The 25198-nt window shown below is 47.3% G+C and overlaps 1 protein-coding gene across 1 annotated transcript in view; it reads right to left on the bottom strand.

The window, feature by feature from the left end:
• Nucleotides 1–698: 698 nt before the first annotated feature.
• LOC119179291 (gamma-glutamyl hydrolase) overlaps nt 699–25198 on the bottom strand; it is a 42050-nt gene continuing 17550 nt past the window's right edge. Inside the window, exons 9-15 of the mRNA XM_075869953.1 lie at nt 24666–24815; nt 24107–24226; nt 21331–21448; nt 19938–19983; nt 5575–5665; nt 4643–4789; nt 699–2139 (exon numbers count right to left, since the gene is read on the bottom strand). Of these exons, the coding sequence (XP_075726068.1) occupies nt 2018–2139; nt 4643–4789; nt 5575–5665; nt 19938–19983; nt 21331–21448; nt 24107–24226; nt 24666–24815 (794 nt within the window). The 3' untranslated portion in view covers nt 699–2017. The remainder of the gene's footprint in view (nt 2140–4642; nt 4790–5574; nt 5666–19937; nt 19984–21330; nt 21449–24106; nt 24227–24665; nt 24816–25198) is intronic.

The raw sequence follows: 25198 nt of genomic DNA on the forward strand, positions 1-25198 counted from the left end.
TCGCGTTCATCTTTTAAAAGCGAAGCTTAAGGGTCTCCCAATTTTTCGGTATTTTTGTGACGTTACCCGGACACCTAGGGGCACCCTTTTAAGCGATTTCTACCTCTTAAATAGTGACACACGGACGAGAAGGGAGGACACAACACGTGCGCTAACTTTCAATAAAATAGTTCATTTCGACCGGAGCACGAGTATTGACAGTGGTGATGCTCGCGCGCTGAAGCCAGATGTCATGCGCAAAGAAGCACTTTTTGGTGATTTTTACATGGCGATGCGCAGAGAAGTGCATGAGCTAATGCACGTTTAAAAACAATACTTTTTTTTTCTGAGAGGGACAGAGACGGCATGCTCATGAAATCACTATCCAACTTAACGACTTCGACGGCTCCTACTGTTAGTCTGGTTAGTTCATTTAGGTTTGTCAATAGCACGACGTCCCGATCCATATCAGAAAAAGCATTGTACTTTTTGCTAACATTTTACTAACGACCTATTTGTGAGATACATACGATAATTGATAGATTGATATGTGGGGTTTAACGTCCCAAAACCACCATATGATTATGAGAGACGCCATAATGGAGGGCTCCGGAAATTTCGACCACCTGGGGTTCTTTAACGTGCACCCCGAATCTGAGGTGCGATACACTCAACAAAAATAAACGAAAAAAATGTCAAAATGCACATACAAGAATACGGATACAGATACCGGTGTACATTTTATTTCGGGGATGGTGATACTCCGGAAATACATTTGGCAAGTGCTGCCTAATATTCTGACTAGTGTTGCAGTGCATAGCAACTTGTCAGCAAACCACAGCGTCCAAATACCTAACCGACACCAGTCAATAGAGAGGAAGAAGGCAATTATTCCACGCGGACGATCTGCTTTCCTGAGAAGATTGTTCCGTTGATTGCATTTTCTCAGTTTGTCAACTAGACAGTGTCGATTGTGGTCAGAAGACCGCTAGACGGCTGGCCCCGAAAAAATAAATTGAAGGTGCTACGCCATCCGTGATAGCGTCTTTGTAAGCAGGGCTTACAATACTGTCTCTGCGACTACGCCATCAGTGGGGTCAAACGCTTTACCACATGTGCTGTTGTGCGACACCGCGCCATCACCCCATCCCTTGTGTCATCGGCCAGTAGCGAGTCTTTTTTTTGCTTAACACAGACAAGTATGTCGTTTTCCCCTTTGCAAACACGTCCGATCAGTTCAGACAAAAGAAAGCAAACAAGATACTCGCTTTCAGCACAATCGCGATATCAACTATACATCGTAAATGTATTTCACTGCTGAAATACAAATGAATTCCTCAAATGCATCTTGAGTCTAACGCTCTCCCAACTGAGCTATTTCCTGGTGTATCAGCTGCGACTCATCCACAGAGCTGAACGGACGGCTCATGCCGGTGGGGCCCTGGATTAGGGGCACCACCCTGCATGGATAGACTGCGCTCTTCACCCCGTATATTTCCGGCACGGTACTGGAGTACTAGCCTGGTCTGGTTTATGTATATAATAAAGTTTTGTACTACTACTACTACTACTACTACTACTACTACTACTACTACTACTACTACTACTATTGCTGCTGCTGCTGCTACTACTCGAATGTATCTTGATAAATAAAAAAAACAATACTCAGTAGTATCATGGTCCTTAAATACTTTTTAAGTATTAAAGGACCATGGTAGTATCTCATAGTTACCTGTATACGTTTTCCTTCTCCCCTTCGATTAGAAACTTCCATTTCTACTGTGGAAATCTCGCTCTACGACGTAGTTGCGGTTTTTTGCTGCGCCATGGTTGAGTGTGCTCATAGTATCGTTTGGACACATTTTCAGGGACTTGAAGTGTCGTTGTGGTGGTGCCAACAGGGTGTGCCACATTAGCAACCTAGCCATGTAAAGAAGGTCTCGATGAACTACGTCACTACGTTACTCTTCTAGAAAAATAGGCTATAGCCAATACGCGTAGGCCGTAGTCCTCATGGGCGAAGACGCTATTTCTCCAGTCAATTAAAAATGTACATCTGGGCTAAGGCTGTTTCCTTCTGCGTGAACGTCACGGGGTAGTTGTAGATGAGCGCGTCGAGTTCCTCCCGGGCCGATGCGAAGCTGTGGTTGTTCTTTCGTGCTGCGCATGCGTGAAAGAGAAACAATCGAGGGGTTGAAAGCAGTGAAATTCGCAACGGTTGCAGTGCGTATAGCGCCACGATCATCAATTGCAGGTAGATTACTAAGCGCTAGTACTCTATTACCTTCTCCCTACCTACCAGTTATCTCTGTGGCCAGAGTGCGATATGTCTCTGCCAGGGTCAAGGAGGTTTAAAAGAAATTGCTGGAGTGGAAATTCTTGCCCACAAGTGAAGCAGTGCCAACGGTAAGATGGCGACTGCCGCAGCCATCTTACTAGGGGCATGATAAGCTGTTCACGTTCGGCAATCGCAAAGGAGCGTTTTCCTCGCACGCTCAGCGAGTTTAACGAGGACACCTTTTAGGGTCAGATAGTGCTCAAAGTGTGTCCTTTCGTTACCAGTTTTTCTTTTTTCATTAGGCCTCGAATTCAAAGCAAATTTCATTGGAGATCAAGTCACCGATACTAATCTCTGTGGATTATTTCTTCGGAAACAACTATCTTTTTAACTTATAATAACGTAAAATTTAGATCAACAAATCAAAGCCACTTGATGTCTAAGTGGGCACCACCAGAAAATAGCATGTTTCTCATATATTCTGAGGGCAAAAGCTGCCTTCCCTACTGCTGGCAAAGCCTTGCGGGAGCTTCCACTCCAGCATTTTTTTTTAAGTGTGAATACACTTTATAAGCGACCCCAAACCATCCACCGCCGTCGGCGGCGTCCGCAGTCTTCTCTCTATATTTAAAAGAAAGAGGACTTGGCGGGCCGCAGCGCGACGCTCTACCGAATAAGCCACGCACGCGACGCTGATATCGGTGTCAGTAACGCGCCTTATACCCCCTCCCCCTTCGCTCGCTCCTCCGCTCTCCTCGCTGGCTGCAGCTGCGCGCGCACCCCTCTCTCTCGCGCGCCCGCCTTCTCTCTCAGTCTCCCGTCGAGAGCGGGTCGTGAGGGGGAGTAAAGTTAAAATCCGTTGGCATTCGCCAGTGAGTTAACGTAGACTCCCCCGCGTGATCATATTGCGATTCCCAGGAACCATTACACCATAAAGGCACCATAGTGTGAATAATAAATATAATAGTGCGAATTAATAAATACCCCTCATAGCATCACCCCGTGTATTCGCACTTAACCATGTTCACCCTCGGGAAATGCTTGGGAGTTTTTTTTTTTTTAAGCCTTCTTGGCCAGGGTACGGTAAGTGGCGCCATTTGCGCCGGTACGGGGCGTGTCCACACAGCGGGCTTGAAATTTGTAGCGTTTTATTTAGTGTATACATGCTCGAAATACGATGCGTCTGTGTTTAGAAAAAGTGGTTAACGATTTTTAATACGTGGGTACTCTACTATGGGAGATCATAAAGATATCCCGTATAAACCTCAGAAGAACAGCTGACCTTTACTGATGGCAATATCTGCCACGTCCGCGCCCTTCCTTTCTAGACACTTTCACATATCAATCTCACACATCTCTCCATTCTTTCAATCTTCAACGTTAAAGTTCTGGAGGGACGCCTGGCAGCCATCCAAGACCGGGAGACAACGGTGAAGAAGCGATGAGTTTCCAACTTTTTTTTAACAAAATCTTTGCGTGAAGACATGCAATGTGGCCAAAAAAAAGTGTGGACGAAATTAATATACTCTGAAGTGTATCCGTGTGACGATCTTAAGTGGGAGTGCTTGAAAAGACTTCTTTCATGGCGGGAGCACCAGACCCTCACCTATATCGTATGTCTCAGCTAACTGGAACAAACATTTAATTGAGCAAAAACATAGGCTGCTCGGGGGTTCTAGCTGCAGAGTATTGATGGTGGCCGAGTGTACATGCAACCTTTATTTTTTACTAACTGTTCAACCTTAATCAGCCGTATTGTTATTATCGCTCGAATCGACAATATGTCGATTTTAGTCTCTACACCACCTGAAATGACCTCATAATCAATCATTTATTTTGTGCTGAATTTTATCTCGTTGTTTCTGTTCAGTAAAGAAAGAATAACGTGAAAAAGACGCAAGATATTAAACTGAGACGCGCTCAAGCGGCGGTACTGTAGTGCTTCCGAGCAACCTTGAGTTGGCGCGGCTCCAATCTTTTAGCAACGCATTGTACAGCGCTTCATGCAAGTTTTTTGGTAGACACAAAACAGGCATGCTTTCATGTCGTGTTGATCAAAGAACGTTCGCAAATGCGTCGATAAGTGAATGCAGCGGTGATGTCTGCAATGAAATTTTGCAAGCAAATGTTCCAAATAAAAAGGTTGAATTAATTTCTCTACGTGACCAAGTGTCTAATATTTGGTGTGTTTCTCACACTTATGTTTCTGTCTAAGAAAAAGCAACCAAGCAGCCAGTTACAACACAAAGTAAACGTTCCATTCTGAGGTTATTTGAGACAGCTCACAACTTCAGGTTAACCGTCTATTGACTTGAGCAAGAAAAAAATCACCGCCCAAGCACTCCAGACAAAGACCATCTCCGAGTTCTAGCACGTGCACCATACCTTCATCCAGGAAAAAGTTTCCCAGGTACTGAGACACTCGCACAGCATCCTCGGTGTGGGGAATGTGGATGTGGTCCTTCCTTTGCGTCCACTCGAAGTTGTTCTTCTCAGGATGGAACTGGACGCCGTAGAAAGGGTACGAATATGCTGCCGAGAGACAGTCAATGAATCAATCAGTCATTCTTTGATTTCGTTCATTCGCTTGCTTCCTCAATCGGTCTATAGCGTATTCAACCAACCATTCGGTAAATCAATGTACACTTATGCTACAAGATCAATGAGGCCTTATTCTTTCTCTTCTACAGATCTCTCTGGAAGAATATCGAGCTATTTGGAGCTTATCAGACACAACTCCGAGCACCACCGCTCCACACTTTCCTCAAATCACCTCGAAACCTTCGTCATTTTATCCACACTGCCGCTTCTGTGGAGAGCCCAGGTTCATTCAACATTCAGTAAGAGGCTGCGGACAATCCCTACTAAACACCAATCTTCGTACTTTTACCACACCAACCGCCTTTAGAACAAAGCTTCGGCCAGCTCCGAACGTGATGATCAGCCGGTCACGTGGGGTCCAGGGCACGACTTGAACTCACGGCATGTAGCAGTAAGTCCGCCTCTTCTAAGCTTTCTTCTCAAATAAATAAAGTTTGTCTATTCCCTCTCTTTTCTGGCTCACCTTACTCTTCTTTGCTTACTCTTCGCCGCTACATCAGCTGTGTTTGCAGCTATCAAATGGCAACCGTGTTAGTCACGCGAAACGGCTCCCTCGAAAAGTAAAGTAGTGAGTGCTGAGTTCTACAGAAAGGAACGGAGTGAAGTCGCATGATGACAGTCGTTGCACGCAAAATATGCGGGCCATATATCGTTCCAACCATTATTAGAATGTAGCACTACTTTTTGTACGCTACTTTATACAGCTGTTTAATTACCTTCCATGCTGGAGATGAACGTCTCACCATTCGCGTCCACGTTCGTCGAGGTGAGGTGAAAGAGGTTGTCCAAACCGAAAGTCGTAAAGTTCTGCAAACAAACGAAAAGAAGCAATATTAAATAACGGTGACGACTCCTATGTCGACCACCAAAGTTACCTCGGAGACTTTTCCTTAGCTATAGGCTACAGCCTGAAGTGACGCGCGAAGCAAAGGTAGACGCGAAGTGAGAAACCGGAGGTGAGCAAAAGACCAGATGTAGAAACAATCAGCGAGCACAACACCAGAAGACCCGGTGACACCACGGCTCTCGCATTTATGCCGAAAGTGAGCGTACGCCTTCAAATAGCGAGAAAACTGCAAGAGCACGCACTGATCCAGCTTCTTGCCTTTACCATCGCTTCACCATCTTTATCTTTAGATGTGAAGCAGTTATTTGACTAGCCTGTGTAACGCTGTACCGTAAATCTGTATGAACCCCCTCGCCGCAGGTGTTGGAGTGGTGCCAAGTAGGTCAAATAGCAGCTAAGCGTTGATGCAACTCTCTCCCTCGCCCGCAGCAGATGCTTGCCCCACCGCCTGCTCGCAACAGACCTGTCTCTCTCTACGCCCTGTCCACCACCCACAACGCTCGACCGCACGTCGAGTGGAAACACTCTTTCGGCTTGTTTATCTGCGACGAAACTTTCACAAAAGCCAACCGCCCTCCCGTGTCTTTGCGTTTGAAACAATGGTTTACTCGAGTAAACGCTAAACCAACTTCGCTTCAAACCGTTTTTCCAGCGCACGCGTTGACGCCCGTTTCAACAGGGTCGACGCCGTGCGCACCGCTGCTGGTTCGCATCCCATCCGAGTACCTTACGAGGAAATGATCCATAATTTTTTTCTGCTGTGTGGATTCCAGCGTGATCACACGGAAGAAGAGAAAAGCCACTTAAAGCGTGCGACCGATCCCTCTATTCCACTGTTACTTGACGAAAAGATTAAAAAAATAAATTATACTGGTGATCTACTTGTGAGGCAACGCACTCCGATGGTGAGTTCACTGAATTATTAAGGGCTTAGATGCATCACCAAGCGCTAAAGTTCACCGGCGTCTTGCGTCGGCTTCTCCCATCGGCGGTGTCAACAGAAGTGATACCAAAAATCATCATCATATGATGACGTTTTTTTGGTAAGAAGAGCTCGGTGGAGTGGGCCAGAGGTATTGAATGCAATTCATAGGGCGTTCTAGAAATTGGTGTAGCTAGGCTGGTAGCTGCGTTCATATGAAGAACTCTCTAGCAAGCCACAGAGAAATGCTGTACACAAAAAAAAAAAAACTGGCCAAAAAACAATATTAGTTCAACCCGTTTTCGTGCGCCGCAACACGGTCAGACCACCCACTCGCCTATGATGAACCGTTCTGCGTCCTTAACTGCACCCCCAAAATTCGTCTACGTTGGAGCGTAAGCAGAAATTCTTTTCTCGGGGCGGCCGGGGAGGGGAACACATTTTTTTAATCTGATGTGGGGGCCGGGCCTACAAATGATCATTTTGCCTTTTGTATACGCTATGGCGAAAAAATTCAGGGGAGAGGGGGGGGGGGCATAGGCCTGGTGTTCCACCCCTTGGCTGATCCACTGTGGTCTGCTACAGAATAGCCACGAAAGAAGTCAGCTTGCGCCGACTTAAGCCGGCGTTTCTGGAGACCACCATAGAAAGCCTTTTTTCTATAGATATACGCGTGATCTCCCTTTGATTAATAACAGTATCATGTCACCTTTCGACTTCCAATCCACACGGGGCCTCTGTAACGCCATCTTTTGTGCGGTGCGCAAAACCAGAGAGCACGCAACCACACGTGAAGCACGTAAAGAGGGCGCTTGGCTGCGGCCCGTGAAGCCACGGCTCGCGTTTCCTGCTGGCGTAGGTTATGGTTAAGCCATCTCGTTCCTTTGCTCCTGAAGCATGAAAGTCTTGAACGTCACCACATTAAAAATTCATGACGTTACAGATCGTCAAAATTTGTGATGTCACAATGATGTCGCGTACCGTCACAGGACGCCGAATGTTTTACGACATTATGACGTCATATCCAGGTGACGTCATGTACACATGATGACGTCATGAAGTGACATCGTAGCTCAGACAAATGATGGGCCAATCACGCAGGTTCTGCCAAGCCAGGTAAGATGCTTCCAATCTTGGAGGGCGCGGAAAACCCCGTCAGGCGTAGACAGCTTCCAGAAGGTTGTAAGGCAGGATAAACACATCGACTGAGAAGAAGGAGAAAAGTAGGATTTCATCTTTCAGTCGTCATAGGCGAATTCATAAGAAACCCTGTAGCTTTTATTTGAAAGAGTGTTGCAACGTTCTGTTTGGGCAGACCCGATCGCTCACTGGATTTCGTGCCGACCGGTTGTACCCCCGCGATCTCCGATGACAGCACAGCTCTGGCCGACTGGCTCGCCCTTCGCCGTCTCCTGACGCCGACAAGAGTTCTGGCTGAGTAGTGCCCCGTCCTCGGACTTCTGCGACCATGTCCATCTTTTCTATCTTCTCGTTACTTCCGTATGTGGCTGTCCCTGCGCCTCTCTTTCCTCTTGCTCCTCTCTCTATCTCTATGCCTTCTACTCCTATCCTTTTAATCCCTCCTTACCCCCATCTCTCGTGAGCTACTGTTGAGGTGTCCTTCCCCTGAGAGACAGTTACGGAGCTCACTTTTATCTCATTTTCAATTGAAAATCAACTTCCCTCCCCCCTCCCCAAGTTCTATTTGGCTAGAAAATAGCAGCTCTGGTCCGCAACTCAAGAGAAGGTTTCGCGAAAGAAAAAAAACTTCGCCTTAAATTGTACCGGTCTACCATCCTACCTCGGGTGTAAGGCACGCCTCATGGGAGTTGAATGTGATGGGTTGGGTCCTCAGCGCCTTCTCCAGAGACCTGGGAAGCCCGCTGAACATGCGGCTTCTTCGGAAGTCTTGGAGGTCACAAGAACAGCAATAGCAATAGGTGTGAGCACCCAAGAAAAAATATATATATTTATATATATATACCAAACTAAATATCTCTAAGTTATCATTTGTAAACTAGCTTAACAGCGCCTGTTAGAAATACTTCCTGCTGGATGCATTCGGCTGAAGCGACAACAGGAGCCGAAACACTTAACAGATCAGTGGAATAACTTGGGCTTGCAGGTGTATGAAACCGGTGGAATACACGGGGAGACAAAAGGCAAGGAAGATGACATTAGTACCCAACGTGCATATCCACTAGTGGATATGCATTCAGCGCAGAACTTTTAACTACAGCAAGACTTACGGAAGAACTGCATTAGCGCGTCACTATGACTAGGATTTAGATTGTTATTACATCGCTCGGTATCCCTGCTCACCCCTGGTGAAATTGAGCGGCAGTGCCAGGTCGTGGCCCTGGCACAATCGAAGGACAAGCTTGTCGATGGCCAGTCGTGAGAGTGCCTGAAAGCCCAGGCAGGTGCCCCGCAGTGGGAAGTGCGTGCCTCGGTTGTTTGCCTCGGTAAAAGAGCGTCGCGCATTAATCCGAGCTTCCATGACTACAATTAGTGCACTCATAGGCATGCGCCGGGCTTCCAATCAGGTGGTGAGTGAAGTCAATTTACAGGGCTGAATTTACGCCCCTACTAATGAGGGGCGTAAATTGTACTACATTGTACTTAGACTTATACTAAATCTTACACAGAAATGAAATCAGCGCAGGATTTAGAACTGCTCCAAGACCTACGTAAGAACCACATATGCATTATTCTCTGGTGTTTTCTGGTGTTTTTTATTGCCATACGAGCCTATTGTGGTCATTTAAATCAATTGAAATGGTACTATTTCGGTCCAATAGCATAGAGGGCTGACCGGTTCAATCCACACACTTAGTTAAATAGACGACCTTCCCATCGATTTCTATCGATTCGTTATGATGACACAGCTTCCAAATACCTCAACGGCAAGATCGAAAATGATCTTCGCGGCTTTGAAGTAGCCAGAGCTGTTCAAGTCGGCCTCCCCACCGGGAAGGAGAACACTGCAAGGAAAAACGTGAAAAAAAATTACAAATGAACTGCGAAAGAGTTGACTGTTGCGCGAATTGTGCCTGTCCTCATCTGTTTCTTCTTGTGTGTTGTGTTTAGTTGTGCCCTCACGATACGGAATTGCAAATCTTTGTGCTCGTACTTGTTGCATTCGTTGTTCTTCACTCACATCATGTTAAAGCAGTGCATGTAGGCTTGGCTTCCTCAGCTCAGCTTAGGTTAGCAGGCACCAACTAGCCACCGCATCAGGTTAAAGGTGTCAACAAAATACGTAGAAGTGGTCTAGCACAATCTAAATAACGCCTGTGCTATGCCTCCATGTGCGGATAAGTGCAAACGTTTGTCTTTAAAATATTCGCGAACGAATAAGTACTGCTAGCTCAACCGGTTACAATTTGCTTCTCCTCATAGCGTAAGCTCCCCGAATTTTTGCAGATTGCATACACGCACGCATACTCATGCAAAACTGAACTCAGGCACATGAACCTACGTGAAGCATGGTTGAAGACCTTCCCTCATGGGGACCATTCTGGCTATGGGAAGCCAGCGTGGCCCAGGTGGCACGCCTAAAGTTTATGCGATTCGAGGCGCGAGTGAAATTCAATTCTTAAACACAGTGATAGTACTTAACTTTATGGCTAGGTGGCGTGAGCCTCCGCCCGATCTAACGGGCACAGCTGGATACATCCATCCATCAATCCAATGCGCCGCCCTGCCGAGCTGGCTCAAAACCAGCTAGTAGAAGAGAGCCGCCGCAAGGGCTATTAAGGGCATGCTTGAACGTGCCTTCGTACCATGGGCGTCGGCAGGGGGGTGCGCTTGCCCCTTGAGCCTCACCTGCCCTTGCCATCACCCAAGCTATACCAGTGCTCTCCCGCTTCCCCAGTGGCGATGCAACACTGGTTTGCACCTCTGAAGAAAATTCTGCCGACGACCATGCTTCCTACACGTCGCGCGTGCTGGAACGCACGATGAATGTCGTGCGACACTACCGCTGACTATGCCCAACGTGCGTCATGTTAGGCACTCCGAAACGCGCAAGACCAGCGAATATTAGGGGCGAAGCTCCTTAAGACCTCACGATGTTCGCCGTCTCCCATCTATCCGTAACATGTCTTCATCTGTCTGACTTTTCTGAACCATTTTCCATGTAACCTTCAACTTTTAAGCAACAGAGGGCGTTGGTGGTAACCGTTTTGCATGTAACCTTCAACTTATAAGCAACAGAGAGCACTGTGGTTAATTGTAGATGTAATGGTGCTGCTGTCAACGCTATATATTGATACGTGTATGGAACTGTCGCCCCGACACAGCTGAATTGGCACCCAAATGAAGAAGACGACAACGTGGTTGTTGTGGGTTGGACTCTCGAGCTTCTCCCCTTGGCCTGCATGACTGTGACTCTCTAAGCTGTTAGCAAGACCAGCTCTCGGTGAATGAATCTTCCCCGTAACATCTTTTGGTGGAAGTGCTGGGTCTTCACACAACCCGGCTCTGGAACTCCACGGCGGACGCCAGCTTTGTCCAGCCGCGATGCCTGAAACTGGCACTCAGGCCTCGCCATCCGCGCCGGCTCTATCACCTGTGATCCCCCCCCCCCCCCAATCTTCTCGACCCTGGCACGTTTTCCGGAACGGACAGCACGGACGTCGAAGAATGGCTCGCATTATTCGAGCGCGTCAGCAAGCACTACAGGTGGGACGAAACGCTTATGCTGGCAAATGTTCTATTCTACCTACGGGGTACGGCACGCGCCTGGCATGAGACGCATGAAGAAGAACTAACCAGCTGGGACACATGCAAGCAAAAGCTTCGCGATTTGTTCGGTTGGTCAATTGCTCGTCAGATGGCAGCCAGGCAGGAACTCGCGTCGCGTGTTCAATCATCAACGGAGTCGTACGTCACGTACATTCAAGACGTACTGGCACTGTGTCGGAAGACTGACAAAACATGTCCGAGGCGGACAAGATCAGCAATGTGTTGAAAGGCATTGCTGATGACGCTTTCAACATACTAATGTGCAAGTACTGCACCACTGTCGACTCCATCATATCTGAATGCCGACGATTTGAACAAGCTAAAAGCAGGCGAATAACCCACCACATCACGAGACTATCAAACACTGCTGCGACTTCATATTGCGAGGATTCTGCAGCGCCCCGTTCACTTGCGCCTCCTGCCAATATCGCAAGGATTGTTCGCCAGGAGCTGGGAGCCATGGCACCCCCCGCTTCCTATCAGCCCCCTGCGCAAGACAACTGGGCAACAGTCTCGCTTATTCAAGCCGTCGTACGTCAGGAGTTTGATAACCTGGGCGTCCAGGTTCCCCAGCCCGCCAGACTTATGCCGCAGCCCATGAGAACTCCCCTCCACAACGCTGACCACCACTCTGCTCCACTTGTCGCCGCAGCAGCTGCGACTCCTTGGTTTCCACCACGCTACCGAAATCCATCTGAGTGGAGCACGCACGATGATCGACCCATCTGCTTTTCTTGCTCTCGAGTTGGGCACATCTCCTGCCATTGCCGCAACAGGTGGTATTTCCGGCCAAGCTTTCCTAATGTCGACCGCCGTCAGGACCATGGACACTATTCGCAACCCAGTTTTCCGGATGACCATATTCAGGACCCTTCAGCTCGCCGTTCATATCCACGCTCCGAACCGTCCTACGCTGACGTCGTCGCCCAAAGAAACTGGTCTAGCCGCTCGCCGTCACGTCAGGGTCGGCCGTCACGCTGCCCTCAACGCCGCCGCACTCCGTCACCGGCTTATTCTGGCGATTCCCCGGGAAACTGACGAGTGCAGCTCCTGGAGGTGGCACTGCGTTGACGACTTGGAACCAAAACCCTTAACCGGCTACAAATTCTAGACGCAATTTACTTCGGGTGTTCGTTGATGGCCACGCCGTTACTGCTCTGATTGACACTGGTGCCCAAGTATCTATTATGAGTTCTACACTTCGATCTCGCCTGAAAAAGGTTCTTACACCGGCTATGTTCTCTACTGTTCGAGTTGCCAACGGAAGTCGAACATCGGTGCTTGGTATGTGCACTGCCCGCGTTACTGTTGCTGGCCGCCGCACTTCCGTCCTCGATGCTTGCCCACACGACGTCATCCTTGGAATTGACTTCTTAACCGCCCCCTCCGCCCTCATCGATTGTTCTACCGGTATCTTACGGCTCGAATTGCCTTTGTGCACCGATTTCACTCCTCCAAGTCGCACTCGGCTACGATCCGTGTAGTCTCTACGGCTACCACCCCAGGCATCTATGCACTTTCCTCTGTCGCCCTTCTCGTCCGTTCCTGATGGAGACTATCTGGTGGCTCCTCTCATTGATTTGACCCTTACGCACCACATCGCACTACCCCATACTATAGTGGTTGTTGCTAACAACACGGTGCTACTTCCAGTTCTGAACTTCTCTACGTCGACACAAGTTCTTCCCCAAGGCATCACTTTAGCTGATCTTTCCACCCTTGATGAATGTTCGATTTGTTATTTTACCCCTGACACTAAGACCATGGCGAAACCTGTCATCACGTCGCAATATAAGGCGTTCCTCGACAAAATGATATCCAGCGACCTCTCACCTTCCCAAGTTGCAGCGCTCCGGGGTGTTCTATTTTCTTACCTGGATATCTTTGACGTCGACGACCGTCCCCTGGGCCGCACAAGCGCCGTAACCCACCGCATCGACACCGGCGACGCCAGTCCACTCCACAAACGCCCTTATCGCGTCTCACATGCTGAGCGCCAAGTTATACAGACGGAGGTCGACAAAATGCTGAGTAAAGACGTCATTTAGCCTTCATCGAGTCCTTGGGCATCCCCTGTGGTCTTAGTTAAAGAGAAGGACAACACCTGGCGCTTTTGCGTCGACTATCGCCACCTGAATCGGATCACCAAGAAGGACGTTTATCCTTTACCCCGAATCGATGATGCGCTCGACTACCTCCACGGCGCCAACTATTCCTCGTCCCTCGACCTTCGATGCGGATACTGGCAAATTTCGGTCGACGACCGCGACCGCGAGAAGACAGCATTCATCACACCCGACGGCCTTTACCAATTCAAGGTCATGCTTTTTGGGTTGTGCAATGCCCCGGATACTTTTGAGCGTATGATAGACTCTCTTCTTCGCGGTTACAAATGGTCGACCTGCCTTTGCTTTCTGGATGACATAATCGTTTTCTCGCCCTCCTTCGAAAGCCACCTGTCTCGTCTCTCGGCAATTCTTGACGTTTTTCGTTGCGCTGGTCTCCAACTGAATTCGTCGAAATGCTCATTTGGACGCCGGCAGATTAAACTACACGTCCACCTTGTTGACGCCACTGGTCACCCGACCCTGACAAAGTCCGTGCAGTCCGAAATTTTCCGGTTCCGCGTTCGACACAAGAAGTTCGCAGTTTTATTGGGCTCTGCTCATACTTCCGCCGCTTTGTCTTCAAATTCGCGGATATTGCTAGGCCCCTCACGGATCTCCTCAAAAAGAATGTGGACTTTTCTTGGGGAAGGGACCAAGAACATTCCTTCGCGTCGCTAATTACCGCCCTCACATCACCACCTGTGTTGGCTCATTTTGATCCAGCGGCTCGAACAGAGCTTCGCACCGATGCAAGTGGCCATGGCATTGGTGCTGTACTCGCTCAGATACAGAATGGCACCAACCGTGTGATAGCCTACGCTAGCCGCCTTTCGTCTCAAGCGGAACAAAATTATTCTATCACTGAGCGGGAATGCTTAGCCCTCGTTTGGGCTATTGCGAAATTCCGTCCGTACTTATACGGACGTCCGTTCGCAGTCATCACGGACCATCATGCGCTTTGCTGGCTGTCGACGCTTAAGGACCCTACAGGAAGACTCGGCCGATGGGCACTTCGATTACAGGAGTACACGTTCTCGGTTGTTTACAAATCTGGAAAGCTGCACAGCGATGCTGACTGCTTATCCCGGCACCCCGTTGATCCACCTAGCTCCACTAATTTGGAATCCGATGCCTGCGTTTTAGCCATCACTGACTTTATGAACGTGGCCGACGAACAGCGCCGAGATCCATCGCTGCTCACCATCATTTACCACCTTCAATCGCGTTATGCTGACCCTTCTCTTAGCAGATACCTACTTCAAGACAACGTTTTGTACCGCCGCAACTTACAGCCCGACGGCGCGGAACTTTTACTCGTCGTACCGCATCACCTGCGAAAGGATGTTCTGCGACAATTCCACGACGCTCCTACTTCTGGACATCTAGGAGTCTCCAGAACTTACGACCGCATTCGACGACGAGTATTCTGGAAGGGACTCTACCGCTCTGTTCACCGTTACGTCGCATCATGCGACCTCTGCCAGCACCGAAAGAAGCCTACGACTCCCCCTGCCGGTCTTTTTCTACCTATTGAAGTTCCAGCCGAGCCATTTTATCGAGTGGGGTTGGACTTGCTAGATCAGTTTCCTACTTCTACAACTGGAAATAAATGGATTGCAGTGGCCACAGACTATGCCAATCGGTATGCAATCACTCGAGCGCTGCCAACCAGCTGCGCAACCGACGTTGCCGACTTCCTGCTGTACGACAATATTCTCCATCATGGCGCTCCGTCTCACCTGCTCACAGACCGTGGTCGCTACTTTCTATCTCGTGTGGTTGATGACCTACTCCGATCTTGTGCTACTCGTCACAACTTCACCACATCTTACCACCCTCCGACTAACAGCCTTACGGAGCGCCTAAACCGCACATTCACAGACATGCTTGCCATGTACGTATCTACCGACCACACTGATTGGGACATAGCTCTTCCGTTTGTAACCTTCGCCTATAACTCTTCGCATCATGAAACAGCGGACTGCTCCCCTTTTTGTCTACTCTTCGGACGTCATCCCTTACTGCCCTTCGACACACTGCTTTCATCAGACCACCACTTCGCACGCTCAGGATGCGGTCACCCGGGCCCTGACGGCACGCGCGGTAGTGCGCGCTCGGTTATCGTCGTCGCAGACAGCACAGAAGTCCCTTTATGACCGTCGACATAGAGATGTCGTTTTTTTCTGCGGGATCTCTTGTTCTCCTGTGGCTCCCATCTCGACGTGTTGGCCTCTGCGAGAAACTACTATCGCGATACGCTGGGCCCTACCGAGTCAATCGTCAAGTCACTCCTGTGACCTACGAGGATGCCGCTACCACAAACTCATCAGCTGCTGCACCTAGAACGGAAGTAGTCCACGTTTCTCGTCTCAAGCCCTACAACGCCGACTCGCTCATTTAACAGGCACCGATATGGTGCCTTACGGACCGGGGTGATGATACGTGTATGGAACTGTCGCCCCGACACAGCTGAATTGGCACCCAAATGAAGAAGACGACAACGTGGTCGTTGTGGGTTGGACTCTCGAGGTTCTCCCCTTGGCCTGCATGACTGTGCGCTCTCTAAGCTGTTAGCAAGACCAGCTCTCGGTGAATAAATCTTCCCCGTAACAATATATATAACCACGTTCCATACCACACATTCTCTTCTCTCATATGGACGAAGACGAACGCAGGAAAGCGCGACGTGCTGAGTATCAGCGTCGCCGTCGACGGGAAGCTACCGCGGAGACAAAAGAGAAGGAACCGGACGCAAAGCGGCGACGGTGACAACAAAGTTCTACACCACAGACTAGGGCTAAGGAAGCAAAGGCTAAACGGGGAAAACGCCAAGCTGACGCGCAGCTGAGACAACTTGAAGCGGATGCAAGGCGGCAATACCGACAAGAAAATTCTACACCAGAGACGATAGCTAATGAAGCTGTGATTATGAAGTCAAAACGTAACCCGGAACTCGGAACCTCATATCAGCTATAAAGAAGAATCACCGCTATATCACAATCGGTCTCAGCACTATCTCTTTGAATATATATATATATATATATATATATATATATATATATATATATATATATATATATATATATATATATATATATATATATATATATATATATATATATATATATATATATATATATGTACGTATCACAACCACAATCAGTCTCAGTACGATCTCAACTTTAATCACAATAATCACCTCCGGAAGCTTCGCCTCATAATTATCTTCAAGCAGCTTGAAATGCAGTGATTTTTTTTCTTGGACACTTCGCTGAAAACTGCGACGAAGCGGCCGAGCAGCGCTGCCAGCGATGATTCTCCGCTACGATTTCAGCGATGTGGAGTGCGCGGTCGGATACGTTGGCGAGACTATGTTGTCCAAAGTACAGACGCTGTCCGGTATGAAGTGCGTGTATGACGCGGAAGAAACGGTGTAGGCTAACGACGTGGTGCCAAGCATTGTATGCGGCTTAAACTTACCGGTAAGTCTGCTCAAATAGCGCTTGCGAAACTCGACGTAGCGTGCAGGTTACCCATCATGCACCCGCTTTGAAGTAAATCTAGTAGTTTCTCAGGCAGGACTGGGGTAGCATTCGGCCCAGTTACAGCTGTTTCGAGCGAGAACATATCATTTACGTAGTTGGCAGTCGCAGCTCTTGCACTGCAGTTTTTGAAACTGACGGTCACTCGTGAGACGAATGTTTATGGGCATTCTTCACAAGAAAGGCCAGCGTAACGCGGAGATTAGTGATGTTAGTGGACCTGCAAACATGTCGCGACGGTCGGGCTTTAAGGAAGTCGACTCGCGTTTGTGCGCACGACGATGCCTGCATGAATTGGCACTCCGGCAATGTCACATTGTCTGGTCGCCTCAAAGAACAGAGTTGACCCCCCCCCCCCCCTTTTGATGTTTCTTTCATCTTCCGTGTGGACATGTCACCACCCCATTTTAAATGGGGCGCCCATAGCATCCATCTCTCCAGCTCAATGCGGGGTTCGGAAAAAGTGGTTAACGAACGATTTAGAGTACTTGGTACTCGACTATGATGAGAATAAAGCCGTCCCCTGGGCCTAACACTTTATGAGGCCAGCGCCATGTGTTTAGAAAAAGTTGTAAATGATTTAGAGTACTTGTAACTCTACTATGAGAGGGCAAGCAGCCGTCCCCTGCACTACTGCTACAATAGCAGTCCGCGAGCGTCATGAACTTCTGTGTTCATAAAAAAATGTTTTACGATTATGAGCACCTGGTATCAAAACTATGGGAGAGCAGTAACCTATTGGGTAATTTAAACAATCTCACCTAGAGCGCTGGCCTAACCGCACAAATCGAGTTGGGCAACGTAAAAGCCAACAAGAACTGCAACATGCACGAAGCAAAATAAAGCAGGCTGCAATGCAACCTTTTAGTCAACTGCAAGACAAACATGATCTGCTCTGCTTTTATTCACCAGTTGTTTTTTCTCTGGTTTCCGTGTCTCATTGGGAAAACATTCGCAAAAAATGCGTTGCATGCAAACCTATGGCTCAGACGTCGTGCTGGGCCAACGTCTTTGTGGTTCCAATGTTGAGTCCACTTTTAAAGCGTCCAGTGAACATTACATTTGTATTATATATGACTCAGCAAGATATTTTCAAGTGTTCAAGTGTTGCTCGACTCCAGGGGAATACGCTAACGAAAGTTATGTTTGATACTCACATCATCACTTTTATTCAGCCACAATTTACAGGCCGAGCATTTCGACCACCTGTGCGACCAGTCGACGCTGTTCTTCCCCTTCGATGCCGATCCAGTCGAGCCAGGAGGTGATGGAAAGGGATGGGGGAGGGTAACATCTGGATTGCTGAGCAGTTGGGCAGTAAAACAGGCCGTGTGACAGGTCAGCGTATGGGGAGGGACAATTAGGAAAGCAGGGGTTAGACCTATATTTATAAAGGAAAAGGCGAGAGGGGGTTATCAGGCAGTTCATTTGGATGTGCCGTAGATTGATTGATTGATTGATTGATTTGTGAGGTTCAACGTCCCAAAACCACCATATGATTATGACAGATGCCGTAGTGGAGGGCTCCGGAAATTTCAACCACCTGGGGTTCTTTAACGTGGATGTGCCGTAGAGTTCGAGCCTCGAGCGCAGTGAGTGATGGATGAGGGGGAGGGTAAAGACGCTTGTCGAGCCGGAGCTGGAGATATACCTCCTTGATAGTGTGACGCAAGGAGATCTGCCCATCGTTATTCGCGGAGCTCTCACTGTCTTCCGAAGGTGTGGGCCAGGGATAGTAGTAGTAGTAGTAGTAGTAGTAGTAGTAGTAGTAGTAGTAGTAGTAGTAGTAGTAGTAGTAGTAGTAGTAGTAGTAGTAGTAGTAGTAGTAGTAGTAGTAGTAGTAGTAGTAGTAGTAGTAGTAGTAGTAGTAGTAGTAGTAGTAGTAGTAGTAGTAGTAGTAGTAGTAGTAGTAGTAGTAGTAGTAGTAGTAGTAGTAGTAGTAGTAGTAGTAGTAGTAGTAGTAGTAGTAGTAGTAGTAGTAGTAGTAGTAGTAGTAGTAGTAGTAGTAGTAGTAGTAGTAGTAGTAGTAGTAGTAGTAGTAGTAGTAGTAGTAGTAGTAGTAGTAGTAGTAGTAGTAGTAGTAGTAGTAGTAGTAGTAGTAGTAGTAGTAGTAGTAGTAGTAGTAGTAGTAGTAGTAGTAGTAGTAGTAGTAGTAGTAGTAGTAGTAGTAGTAGTAGTAGTAGTAGGTAGCCACCTCTCGTTTAGTCCTTGAAATGTCTACTGGATGGCGGTACTTGTACATGGTGAATATATTGTCGCAGTACAACGCGAACAAAGCACAAGTACGCCTTGAGGCAGTGAGAGCAGCGTGTTTTCAACAGCTAAGCCGCAAGATTGTCTTCTTTGTTGTTGAGTCCAGCCAGAGGCCCACTACTTGGTGTCTGCTAAATCCCCACATCATCGTTGTCGTTCACACGCAGACACGGGTCAATATGATGAAAAGATGTGATGGCGGTACTTGGAGTGCTCACTAGACGGACGAACGGACGGACATACAGACAAATGTACGAACGGAAGCACGGACGGACTGATGGACGCTTCTTCCTACCCATCATTCACTCCGTGGATATGCTGTGATTTTTTTATTGCACCTAAAGTCCATCCGCCTCGGAACACTTGCCTCAAAGCGAAAAAAAAAAGGGGGGTTCAGCTGAGACAATTAATTGTCAGCGGCTGTTTTGCAATAAACTGATTCTCATATGACGTGCGATTTGTCGGATTTTTTATTTAAATCATGAAGATGATAGTTCTCTTCATACACTCGGAGCAAACTCACTGATGTTCTGGTCACATAGACGTTAATAAACTCTGGCTCAAAGAAATTATGGTTCTCGGTCTGAGTTGGCTCGTGCGTCAGTGTAACAACCTTTGGCTACAGCTGTTATAACCACCGCTAACAGTCGAAACTTACCCGCTGACGGAGTTGAACAGTCTCCTGTAGTAGGCCTTCGTTCGGTTAACACTTGAAGAAAGTCATACCATGCGAAAAGAAAAAGAACTTTGTTGAGCTTTAAAACATACGTGCACTCATAAAACATGGAAGTGTAGTGATTCCGTATGTCCACTGCCTCCTGGCAATCGACACAAGTAGCATGTACCGGCACGAAACAAACATTTGCAGTGCACAAGCGCAATGTTTCAATGCTTCTCCTCAAGCTTAAGCTGTCCCACAAACTTACGTTGGCAAACCGGTGGAAACCTGACGAACGGTACTAACCATCAAGATTGATTCACAGTGATATAGGGACGAACTGAAATATTCTGACGGAATTCCCGCATTGTGCGACAAACCACGGAGGTTGCGAAGGTACTTGAATTACCAGTTCGGGTCATCAGAATTTCACGAGCGATACTGTGAGATAAGCCAAAAGACAAAGGAAAATGCCAGGCCAGCGCGAAATACGCAGCACAGTCACAGCGAAAGTTCTGGAAGAGCGGGCTTTCGGATCCCTTTTTCACACCCTATTCGGGTAGCTGCTGCAAGCACACCTGCAGGGTACCCGCTATGTCATTAATCATTGCGTAGTAGGCAGGCATTCATTATGTCATTCTTCGTCATTCTTCGGAGAAGCGTGGTAACCGCTGCACGCTTGCAAGAAACTTTGTGCAATTTTTTTGGTGCTGTGGCTGACGACGATGAAGAATTATGCCACAAACCTTTCGTAATCCCCACAATTCCCTTCACAGTGGGTATGCGCCAAAGTTAATAGGTGGACAAGATCGAGCTTTTGGAAAGGGTTGGAGCATTCGACGGCCCGCTCATTGCCCGATTCGCATTATGGAACGCCCGGTTGTTTCTTTGCTCTTCTAAAACGCTTTATTGCTTATATTAACGCGATTTTTTTTGCCGACATCATGCCTTTCTAAGGCCAGTTTGTACGGGAGTTCTAAACACTGGCGGTTTCTTTTTCTCTTTTTTTTTTTTTGAAAGGTTGAACAGCGCGTTTGCGGCCACACACTACAGTGTACGCACACTGACCCATCACGTGATGGACGCCATGTCTACATTGAAAAACGGGCGCACTGAAAAGGTGGTGCTGTCTAAGAAACGGAAAGAAAAGGAGGGCATTCTTGCAAAGTGGCCAGCATTCTTATTTTACCTACGACTTCTCGCAATTGTTTAAATCTCATAATAAATAATGCAGCGTTTATTTGAGCATAACAAACTAGAAAATTGTCCATAAACTTGAGCAGAGCATACGCATTGATTCTGTAGCTTCCACAGTACTGTAAGCAAAAATTGGCACAGTGCTAGCAGGCCAGACGGACGCAGGGAATGAAACAGAAAAAAAAAAAACACTTACAAAATGGGCACCACCCGACCACCCGAGGCCTCGACATACTTGACGTAAGATGCGCCGATGTAGGTGCTCGCTCTGTTGGTATCGAACGTGTGGCTGCACAGGCGTTGCGCTATGATACCTGAATGATATTCGTGGTAAGAGACGTGCCGCGGAGCACAGATCGATGCCCTGCGTGGGCACTACGGTGCGAGGCAGAAGAAAGAATCAGACATCCGTATTAGATCTTCAGTCTCTGGGAGATCACACTAAATAGTGCGACTTAAAATTACAATTATTCATGATTAACGTTACATTTACAAAAATCGTCTCAAAATTATTTTAGCTCTTACTAAATAATAATCATAAATTCAGTGTGCATGATCCGTCCGACTCATGGCCGATCCCCCGGAGTGGGTAGGTGTCAATGATTCAAGGAGCATCATCATCATCATTATCATTATCATCATCATCATCATCATCATCAAATGAGCACGAAAATTGACACAATAGAACAGCTTATACGGCTTATTCTTTTCACGTCCTGGTATTGCGTTGTACCTTCAATACGTGAAACACACACACACGCACACACATGCATAAGCACATGTACCAAGGACTCAGCGAAAAGCGCTATCATGAGCTTATGATAGTGCCTATCGCCGAGCAAACACTTTCGGCCACACTTATGAGAACGCGCTCGAACTTAGCTCACGTCTCAGCCGATTCACGTACGCAGCTGTCCGTAAACGTTCGTGACACGCGAAGAAAACATACAGCGAATCCCGCTACCTCTCAGCTCGTCATCGTTCCATGAACTAAACTCAGAACCCTTTTCGATGCACCGTAATGTAGAATCATTAAAACTTTTTAACGTGTCACAACGCATTTTAAACACAGCTTGTCCGTCCCTCACAAAGCTTTCCGCCATGTTTAACTTCTGAGAATTTAATCTTACTTTATTTTTGCACTTACAGATCCATTTATGTATAGCTCCTTTCGCCGAACTTTACTATTATGGAATTTCACGTCTGGAAGCCTTCGTTCACCCCCCCCCCCCCCGCTTAATGACTTTGTGAGTGTTCTTGTTTAAGAACATTATGCGTCCCAAAATCTCCCTACCGCAATTGCTGTACATGCTTGTTACTGCTCTTGTTTTTTTTTTTTTTCTTGTTCCGGTCCTTTCAGCATGCTATAATCCCACTCCTGATACAGCTCCCTCACAGGACAGGAACCCGCAAAACAGAAAAAAAAAAACGCCGACTGCATACGTGCATACGAACCTATAATTGGTCTGTCCGTTGCAGCACAGCAGGCGACAGCAGCCGCGAAGCATACAACCAGCGTTATGGGCCGCATGGTGGCAGACGACGCACTGCCATTTCTCTATGGCACTGCCGCCAGCGAGCAAGCCAGCCGTATCGGCGACACACGCGCAAGCCACCCCATCTTCGTAGATAAGGTTGGTGTTGCCATGGAAACGACTTTTCGCGCAAGACATCCTCGGCGCATCTCCGATGATTTTTCGTGTGCGTAAGAGTCGTTATCGACTACCAGCCAGTGTTAACATAGGGTTTCCTAATATGGGTCATTCCACGCCATACGTACCAGCCATATTGGCGACCATATCAAATGTATCCGAAAAAGAATCGTGCTGATTTACTGCGCTGAAAACAGCGAAATGCTTGAACATTTCAGAGAGAAAAAAATTTTTGGTCACGGGGCTGCATTCTGAACTTCCCGGCATGCCGTTTGGTTGTCGTTTGTGGGAAAAGAATATTTTAAAAGCACCGCTCCTTCTTTATATACCAAATTTGGTGCACATGTTAAGTAAAGGTTCTTGTGTAAGGTATTTGAAGCTCGGTAACATTGGTGCAATTTTACTGGCACATACACCTCCAAATATTTAGCCAAAATGTGTTATATTTGCATTTTTTTTTCTATCGCAATACTGCACTTTGTATGAATAACTGAGTAGTGAATACTTACTCCATAGAAAGTACATTTTGAGGAAAAAATACCTGGAGACCTCTCCAGCTGCTAAACTTTACGAGAAAAGATCACAAAATTTCGCAAAATTGTCATTTTCGTCCATATTGAGACGCAATTTGCACATTGTGGTGGTCCAATTAAAGATCACCTTTACACCTAAATCAAAAGCAAATAAGCAGTTCTTTTCATATGGCAAATGTTGTCGTTACCTTTATTTTTGTATTAAGAAAGAAAATATTTTTGTTTAACTTTCCCATTGACAGCATTAGAGAATTTCAAGGCGGCAGCTGTCGTATGACCAAATGGGAAGATTGCCGCATCTACAAGCAATTCTGGGCAGATACACATAGGGTTTCATTCTTACGCAGTAACATATTCCGACCAAACGTCAAGCTAACATAATACGAAGCGAAGAGCGTTTATAATTTAGAATGTAAAGAACGTATATTCAAACCGTATATCTAACTCAACTTTTTAGAACGTGTATCGTAATTTACTAAACCATCGTCTCGTCACCACACACGCGGTAGTCTTTTTACCAGCCTTCTTCTGCCAGGTCACGTGATGTGGCTCAGCATGGACCAATCAGCCGACTGTCTTGGCGACGATGCATCGCGTTCACGGGTAGCCGTTCTCAGATCAGGCGCACAGTTTGGTGGGTGCCAGTTGCGGGTGGCAGGCAGATTCTTTGTTTAGTAACACCGAAAGTTGGGCGAGTTGGTGTCCCTATCGTCTCTCTTTGTGTAAAACGTCGTGCGCTGCTTATTTGTAATCATGAGATTCTTTGTTTGTTTTGTTCTTTTTTTTCAGTTGAAGACGTACATCTGAGTGAAATAGGACACTTCTTGCGAGAACAGAGGTTGGTAGTTGTATATCAGCGCTCTGCGTTCCTCTTCGGCGTCCTGGAAGCAGTGGTTGTTCTGACGGGCTGCAAAATAGAGTCATATGTGCAACGTCGTCTCAATCCACACGGTGAGCTTCGATCGGCGTAACGCGTCTGGGATATGACTTCAGCGGGAGCATCAGAGAGTTTCAAGGCTACGTGCCACTTCACCGTATTCGCTAGACAGTTATCATCATAAGTGAAGCTTTTGTCTATATTTACTTATTTATCGGCTGATTTACTCACTTGGTTGATTGATTGATTGATTGATTGATTGATTGATTTATCGAAAGGGATAAGGTTCAGCGCGTTTTGGACATGGCAGCTTCGTGTCACTTTGCAACGAGGATGGACTGATTTTCCCGCAGACTGATTGGTGGAATAATTAATTAATTAAATTATTATTTTAAACGAACTCAGCTCGGCGCGTTATGGCAGCATCATTTCACTTCTTCTGTAACGAGAATGCGTATCGTAGTCGCACCTTGCTCCACGAAGAAGTTGGCCAGGTACTGCGAGAACAGTGCGGTGTGCTTGTTGTGGTAAAGGTGGCGTCGTCCGGGAGTTTTGGTTCCCCACTCGAACGCCGCCATCTCCGGGTGGAACTGGACCGCAAACACCGGGGACGAGATTGCTGCGGCACGGCGCAAAGATGTTTTTCTGTGAGGTTTTTCTTGTTGTTATTATTTTTATCTTATATATATCGCAAACCATGTCTACATTCGTATATGCGTGAAACCATTTGCGTGAAGCCTCCTGTGTGTCCTACGCCCCTCCAAAATGTCTGGGCCAGCACAACTCCTCGTCAGATAAGAAGCCATAAATTAGTTTTATGGCTATAGTGTCGCTTCGTCTGAAGCCTTCAGCAGTATCACGTGAAAATTTTCTTATATACCCAGCTCCATGAGCCTTTTCGGCTAATAGAGAACTGTTCATAATGTCGTCTGTGGATTGCGTCAATTTATCTCTAGCCTCTTAGGTGGCATACGCGCCTGCAAAATGTTTGATCCCGCAAAC

This window comes from Rhipicephalus microplus, chromosome 7, assembly GCF_043290135.1.
Source record: "Rhipicephalus microplus isolate Deutch F79 chromosome 7, USDA_Rmic, whole genome shotgun sequence".
NCBI lineage: Eukaryota > Metazoa > Arthropoda > Arachnida > Ixodida > Ixodidae > Rhipicephalus > Rhipicephalus microplus.